The sequence below is a fragment of the Bombus bifarius genome, unplaced genomic scaffold, assembly GCF_011952205.1.
Source record: "Bombus bifarius isolate JDL3187 unplaced genomic scaffold, Bbif_JDL3187 scf7180000007966, whole genome shotgun sequence".
Lineage (NCBI taxonomy): Eukaryota > Metazoa > Arthropoda > Insecta > Hymenoptera > Apidae > Bombus > Bombus bifarius.
Genome location: NW_022884352.1, coordinates 6,837,424 through 6,845,339, shown reverse-complemented (window position 1 = coordinate 6,845,339; position 7,916 = coordinate 6,837,424). Strand labels below are relative to the sequence as shown.

Here is a 7,916-nt window from a genome sequence, read left to right as displayed (position 1 = left end):
AACGTAAAACGTGGTTCAAGCATCGTTTCCATGAGAGAAACATGAACAGCGAAAGAGAGAGATAAATAAAGAAGCGGAGGATCGACGACTTTGGCTCCTTGAAAAATAACGAAACACGCTGTAATGTCCCCGCTAAATGCTGTTCCATTGGATCTCCATAGCGTCCTCGACTTCCCGGCCACGATTTCTTCTCCACTTACAATTGCGCAATTCCTTTCGCGTTGCTCTCGCTTCGACATTAAAGTTGCAATAGCTAAAGTAAATACCTTAAATACCTTGCATTGTAAATTTTGTCGTTGATAATTTCGTCTGGGTACAATCTAATCTTCTTCTTTCTCAATTGTTTACTGCATATAGTCAATCTCTTTAATTGTTTCCACAGTGAAAAATTTCCAAAGAATACTTTGTATTTTTCCTTCTTTCGAATCGATGCATGGTCTCCCTGAAAGAAAGGAAAATTGGTTAGTACAAACCGAATGCGTGTTTTCTTCATCTAGAAATTAATTAGTTATCACTTTTTAAGATTCTTTTTTCGAAACTGCAACACGAGACGGTGTAATATCGTTACTCTGGAAATATATGCAAATGGCACACGCGATCGTCGCCCATCCTTTTTCTTAATTTCCATGCTGTTACGTGTATCAACTATTCAGAAAGCAAACTGGTCGAAACTCTTTTTGAAAATGTCTCAATTCCTTTACGCAAATAATACAATTTGTGTTTTCAATTTTCAAAAGATAGATGATATACTTGTTACAAGGAAATAACAGTAGAATTACAGAGCGAACTTAGAGGAATAGCGTTCATAACAGCGTTTTTCTTCATTTTCAGTTGCCGATCGACGTGGCTTCTGAGACGTTCACGTTCGTATTTAATAACGCACACTGCATCATAATTTCCCATTCGAGTTTGGAAATCCCCATAGCCTGGCACTTACTTTCTGATTTCGATGACAGAGCGCAGTGGAGTACCGCAACACGAGGAAGTTTCAAAAGTAAATAAAGACTGCAAAAGGAAAACGGCGTACGTGAGATACAAGAGCAATCTTAAAAGATTAAAAAAAAAAAAAAAGAAAATAGTAAAGAAGGAAGAAGAATAAAGGGCCAAGAATCCAGGCACGAACAACAGGTTTCTTTTTCACAAGAAACAGCACTCGAGGGTTCATGGACACCGATCTGGAGCTGATAAAAGCTTCGGTTTTTTCCTCTTCTTTTGCAAGCCGTTTTTGGCTGTTCCTTGACTCCGACACGCTTCACGAGTTGCTTTTTTAACAGCCACGTGTTCCGTTAAGAATATTACCATGCGCAGATTCCAAGATGCGGGAAGCAAATGCAATTCTCTGAACTTCGACGACCTTGCAGGCGGGGAATCCCTGCAAGAACGCACTATGTCATTGAACTATTAGCGAAATTATTTCAACAAACAAAATGAAAATGAAGAATATGTTCGCAATTTATAATTCATTATTATTATTATTAATCATTATTAATGATTATTAATCATTAGATTGCAGATTTTTAGAGGACTAATACACTTGTGGAGAAATAGTACCGAGACAAAGTGTGAGATTTTTATTGTATGAACATTTTTAGACTGTGGATTTTATACAAATTCATATCTTTATGAACGCTCTTAAATTTCCTATAAATACATAAATATCTATAAAATCTTGCGATTATTTCGCGTATTTCCAACAGTACCATCTCCCAGTAAACAAATTCCACATAGTTGCAGCAAATTCGCAATTCTAGATGAATCAACCATACCAAAGTATTGCACGATTAAGTCTCTTTATTTTGGTTATTTATAGCTCTCCCATTCTGATGGACAGGTGGACAGCGAGAATGATTTCGCTGTCTGTCTTAAGCGCGATGGTACCGGAAGCAAGCTTTTATTCTGCACGTCCGAATGCTCGTGAAAAAATTACGTAAAATCGGCGGATCTGCGTGACGTAACATAAAACAAAACGAGTGCCAGAGATTTGCCCTTTACGATGAATCAGCATTTGTCATTACCACGCAACACGTATTTTTCTTCTTTCTTTCGCTCGTTAAGCCATGCCACTTTCGATGAACAGCGAACAATTCTTGAATTTCGACCTCGTGTGGTCGTAAAGAGGTTCCTTCTGATTCGGATCTACGAGACTGAATCGTTGTTAACCGAACAAATAAGAAAGACCAGAAAAGAAGGAATTTGTATTTCCTTGGAATGGAATTGACCATATTTCGAAGGAGATTTCTACTCAATGGACGCGATACAAGTAATAATTATTATTGGTTTGCGAATCAATCGCGATTCTACAGATTACGGATTTGTACAACGTTTACTGTACAACTTGTAGTCTATGGATATCTATGTATTTACAGAAAATCTGAGTGCACAGAAACCGTCCTTTTTTTTATCAAAGTAAAATTAATGTGTTCTAGGTTAAGAAGACTGGAAGCTGGATGATTGCATATAATGATATAAAATAGAAAGGAAGAAAGTCAGTCCATTTCAACAGATACAATTACAAACAATTCACAAATAGATCCCCTTAACTAATATCTTTTACGAATGAAAATTTCTTCGATTCATGTGTCTCGAAATGCTATCATAACTAAACTCTATACTTCTATTCGTCGCGCCCTTTGTCTGCGACCACTATATCTGTCCTTGTCGCACAGTAGTACGATCCCTTTCTAGATGTGTGCTGCCATCTATCGGTTCCAATTAGAAACTCGAAGTAACAGAAATCACTGGCTCGGTACAGGAATATAGACGAGTACACAGCAATCCTATTCTTAGTCAATGGTGTCACATTCTGAAATACCGACCTCGAAAAATTATTAAATAAAATAATATAAGTAAATAAATTAATAATTGAACTAAAAGAATACCTTGATATAATCTTATGCTAGAAAGTAGAATAGAGTTGTAAAATATACTAAATTTATGTATGATCATATACACCATAGATTTATCAAAAGAAATATATTCTGCTTTGAAAATGATTTTATTACATGTTCAAGGAGTTATTTCCTTAACGCAGCTATGTTCAAAAAGTTATCATAAGAATAGATACATTTTTGGAAACGATTGGACAACTCTTTGCACATCTAATAAAATAATTCAAAGCAGAAGCTGTCTTTGTGTAAGGTATTTTCCGCTATAATTCTTTAAATATGCAAGATAAAAAGTTGGTATGTCACCAGATATATAAAGAATATTCTAAAAGAAAGAAAAACAAAATTGGGCTTCATATCCTCTACGCATCCTCCTACAAAAAAATAAAATAATCAAATTATATCCCGCTCCAAACATCTAACTTTCATATGAAACACTTTTTGTTAAAATCATTACTTACAAAAATGAAAATATAAAAGATAAACAAATGCACATTTTATGTTTTAGTAATATGAAATTACATTTTTGTTTGAAACCAATTAAACGAATCGCTAAGTATTATCGTACTGTAATCTAAGTAAGTTAGATATCTGAATTATTGTAAAAGTATAAAATGCCTTCCAATGTTTCTTTTACTTCTGGGAATGACTATCTTTGGCGGAAATTGTTTTTCAATTAAATCTGCTTGTTTCTTATTTTTTTAATATTTATCCCGATATATATCCTCATATCTATCCTAATATCTATCCGGAAATTTAGTATATATATATATATGGAATACGCACAGGTACGTATTAGACGTTTACTACACAAACATCCTACCTGCACCATTTTGCAAGTCGCACGCGCGACTGCTTTTTTTCTCCGAGGACACTGTGGTCAAGTGAAAGCTATCTACCAGAACAATAATTCGGTATAAACCGAATTTATTTGTTCTCAATAATGAAGGTGTGCGTGTTCCTGTCTCTACTTGCAATATTGCTCCTCAGTAGCAATGGTATCCTAGGTGAGTACCTATTAAATTAAAATAATTTCTTTAGCATTAATACGACAACGCATAACATAAATTTCAAAGAGTACATATTTATATCCAAAGAAGGATAGTGGGAAAATGACAAATTTATATTCCTTCAGATATCTAAAATTCTAATAAGGCATCACTCTATAGATCCTATGATATTACAAAAGTATAATCGGTGAAGTTGCCGAATAGTTATTCCTAGACCTAGAACTAGAAATATGTTGTCAAGGTCAACATTCTTAACATCTTTTTCCTATACATATATAGTGTGGTCGGTTTTAGTTTGCGGATTATACACAAAAGTATGCTTGATATCATATATGTACTTTGTTTCTATATTTTATATAAAATTATAAATGAGATATTGTGACCATTGCCTGCGTATGCGTGTGTGTGTCCAAATTATGGTGTATGTGATGTAGTTACACTATTATCGGTGTTACCCAAATTTTTATTATTATTTCATTAATTTTTTCATTGTTCGTACACCACTATAAAAATATTTAAAAGAATTCTATTAAAATTTATGAGGAGGTAATACATCGACAGGTTCATTGTATCATGTCAAACATACTTTTATGTATAACTTGAAAACTAGAACCGGCCACCCGCTATATACACTGTATATATACTGGAAAAAGTTGTGCAGGATGATGGGAAAATTGTAAGAAACCATAGATAAAATTGACGGGATGTAAAATCCAACATATATAAGTAACGATTTTCCTCTACAAAATAGCGCTTCAGTTTTTATATTTCATACATTCATTTCGAAGTTATGCATTATTATTTCAAGTCAGAAAATTGCAATTCGCCTTTCGGGGCATTAAATGTCGACTACCATTCATTCTACGATATCAAAGATAGATAGCTAAGGTATCGCGGTATTTCATATAACATTTTCTCAATAAAAAAAAGCCAACACCATAATTTATATCTTAAAACTATTATTCTGCATTTGCTTGATAAAATAAAATAAGATAGCAGTTTGTCAGCGAAGCTACTATTTTTATCAAATTATCTATCTACAGAGATGTATGTATAGATATAAAAATTATATATCTATTTTCATTCGATTAGATTAGATTTTATTCGATTATATACATATATAGATTTATATGGATATGTATAAAATCTTTATGTATAAAGAATGTCTATATATAATCTCTATAAATGGATCTTATATAAAATCTTTAACAGAGATTATACTAATATAGAGATTCAAGATTTTATATATGATCCGGATGTAGATTACGTTCCTATTATATGATGATACACTATGCAACAAGAAGGGAAATTGAGAATAAGTTTGACACTTTGTTTGATAGCTTATACAATGGAAACCTGACATTTCGATGAAACCTTTGTTTCACTTCATTGCTCAAAGACATATAAATAACCAAAGATAGTACCATATAATTAATGACTTATTAGAAAGTTACCTCGATGATTTAATGTTTTTCATATATATTTACATTAGATAAATAATAACCGTATTCTATCAATGAAAAGTAAATAACAAGTTCCGAACATCGTTCGAAAGATAATCTATTATACATATATACATAGGAATAAATGTTTTGCGAAAAAAAGTTGAAATAAACTTTATATTAAAGCTATGTTTCTTTTTCTATCAAGCTCAATCAGGACCTAAGCATAATAAGGTAGTAACTTGTTATGTCGCCTCCTGGGCCATTTACAGACGTAGTAATGGAAAGTTTGATATTCCTGATATTGAACCACAACTTTGCACACACCTTATATATACATTCGCCGGGCTGGACAGCACGACATGGGCCATTAAGAGCCTCGATCCTTACTTAGATGTTACCAAAGGTAAATACATATTGCAAATTACTCGACACGATTAAAGGTTTACCTACATATATAAATGACATTTTCGTTCTATGTAATATTCCAGAGCATTACAAAAAAATGACCGCACTTCGTGAACAGTATCCACATTTAAACATTCTACTATCAATTGGAGGATATAACGAGGGTAGTACAAAATACTCTGATCTTGTTTCATTGCCTGTACGAAGATCTGCGTTCGTTAAGAGTGTAGTAGACTTCCTTAAGTAAGGAATCAAACATTAAGACAGTTTAATATTTATACATTGCAGATTTGTACGATAATCTTTAATTTACAGGGCATACAATTTTACTGGTTTGGACATAAGTTGGGAGTATCCTGGATCACGCGGTGGTAGTGTACTAGACAAATTAAATTTTGTCAGGCTTCTGAAGGTAAATAACGTAGCGCAAAGTAATTTTATCGAAACTATAGTTTTGCCTGAGCCAGAAATTAATCGTATTCTTTGTTCTAATAGGAATTGAAAGAAGCATTCCAAGAGTCGAACTATCTATTAACAGCAGCTTTAGGTGTTGGTCCAAACATCATCGATGCTGGATACGATATTCCCGAACTTTCTAAATATCTCGACTATATGCATGTAATGGCCTACGATTATCATGGATCATGGGATAGAAAAGTGCTGCCGAATTCACCATTAAGAGCTGGAGATAATCTGGATGTGGTAATGCATTTGGATAGACTACAATGAGTATCGAGTACCGTTGATGAAATACATATAGAATGAAATTTTTGTTTAGGTGGATACACTCAATTATTACTTAAGTAGAGGTGCAGCAGCAAATAAACTAGTATTAGGCTTGCCTTCGTATGGCAGAACTTTTGTATTGATGAACACATTAAATTCTCCTGAAGAAAGTCCAATGAATCGAACGATCGTCGGAAACGGGTTTCAGGGGCCTTACACTCTCCAAGATGGTTTTATGGGATACAATGAAGTAAGTTTTACTTTTGTTAAACTAATTGGATACATTATCTATTCCTTTTTTATAAAATAATTGGAACATGTATAATTCCAGATTTGTGAAGAATTAGTGGATTATGGAAGTTCTTGGGTACGTGGCTGGGATAATAGTAGCGCTACACCTTACATCGTTGACGAGGAATTCGTTATAGCATATGATAATCCCAAGAGTTTAAAAGAAAAGGTTGATTAATATCCATTACAAATGATGATAATAAATGATAGTACTACATGCGTTACCTCTATAATGTTTTTCCAAAATTTTTAGATCGAATATGCGATGAACTTAAATTTGGCTGGTGTAATGGTCTGGAGCATCGATACCGATGACTTCAGTGGAAAATGCGCATCTTTGCAAGACTCTCTAGATCCAACAAGTGGCAGATATCCTTTACTAAGATCGATTAACGTGGTTCTATCTGAAAAAAATTAGGTAATTAGTGATAAAGATAATAGTAAAGAAGACAATAACTCATTTTCCATCACATAATCTCCTCATAATCTTATTTTAATAATATTCATATCTTTTGCATATTATATCTGAAACGGTTTGGTAATGACGAGTTAGTAATGAAGAGACAGTATTAAAAATTTTATAAAGATAAGATTGATGGACTGATTTTTCTCTCTTTATTCATTCGAAAATGTTCTTCTAAAGCTGTCATTATCCGTAATGGAAATATTGACTAATGGCGGATTTGACGTGACAATAAATGGGACTTTGCGTCTACGGTGACCAAAACTACAATCGCGATCGCAACCAACAAGCTTGTTTTATAATTATATATTAGTAATTGTATATCAAATAATACGATTGCCCAGGTTTCATCATGTAAAGGTACTGCAAATGGAGGAGAATGGAAGGATCCACGACACCATCTATCTTACTCTTATGAACAAGCATTTAAACTGTATTTGAAACATTAATAAATAAACAAATCGTCCTCTTAATATGTGTTTGGAAAATATTCAATTTTTAGATCGTTATACAAAACACACAATAAAAGAAGATTTAAGGAAAATCGACGCGGGAAACTAGTCTTAAAATAAAATTTTAAACTAATCATATGGATCTATGCGAGACACTGTTTCATACAGTGTCAAGAGAATTGTAGAATAGCTAACAGTTAAAGAATGTAATATAGAAAATAAATATGAAATGTACAAGT

General features: G+C 33.1%; 1 protein-coding gene across 1 annotated transcript; it reads left to right on the top strand.

Annotated features, from left to right (window-relative positions):
• The first annotated feature begins 3,714 nt into the window (after positions 1 to 3,714).
• On the top strand, positions 3,715 to 7,879 carry LOC117206003 (probable chitinase 2). The gene is made up of 9 exons (XM_033444925.1): positions 3,715 to 3,892; positions 5,546 to 5,743; positions 5,829 to 5,988; positions 6,061 to 6,157; positions 6,241 to 6,447; positions 6,524 to 6,721; positions 6,803 to 6,931; positions 7,016 to 7,180; positions 7,570 to 7,879. The coding sequence occupies exons 1-8, from the start codon at positions 3,829 to 3,831 to the stop codon at positions 7,178 to 7,180; spliced, it is 1,218 nt and encodes a 405-aa protein (XP_033300816.1). The 5' UTR covers positions 3,715 to 3,828; the 3' UTR covers positions 7,570 to 7,879.
• The last annotated feature ends 37 nt before the right edge of the window (positions 7,880 to 7,916 follow it).

Excerpts from the sequence above, each read along its gene's own strand:
- LOC117206003 (XM_033444925.1), top strand. The coding sequence starts at position 3,829 with ATGAAGGTGTGCGTGTTCCTGTCTCTACTTGCAATATTGCTCCTCAGT. Across the intron at positions 5,744-5,828 it reads TTACTTAGATGTTACCAAAG|AGCATTACAAAAAAATGACC; the intron begins GTAAATACATAT and ends GTAATATTCCAG. Across the intron at positions 6,932-7,015 it reads CCAAGAGTTTAAAAGAAAAG|ATCGAATATGCGATGAACTT; the intron begins GTTGATTAATAT and ends CAAAATTTTTAG.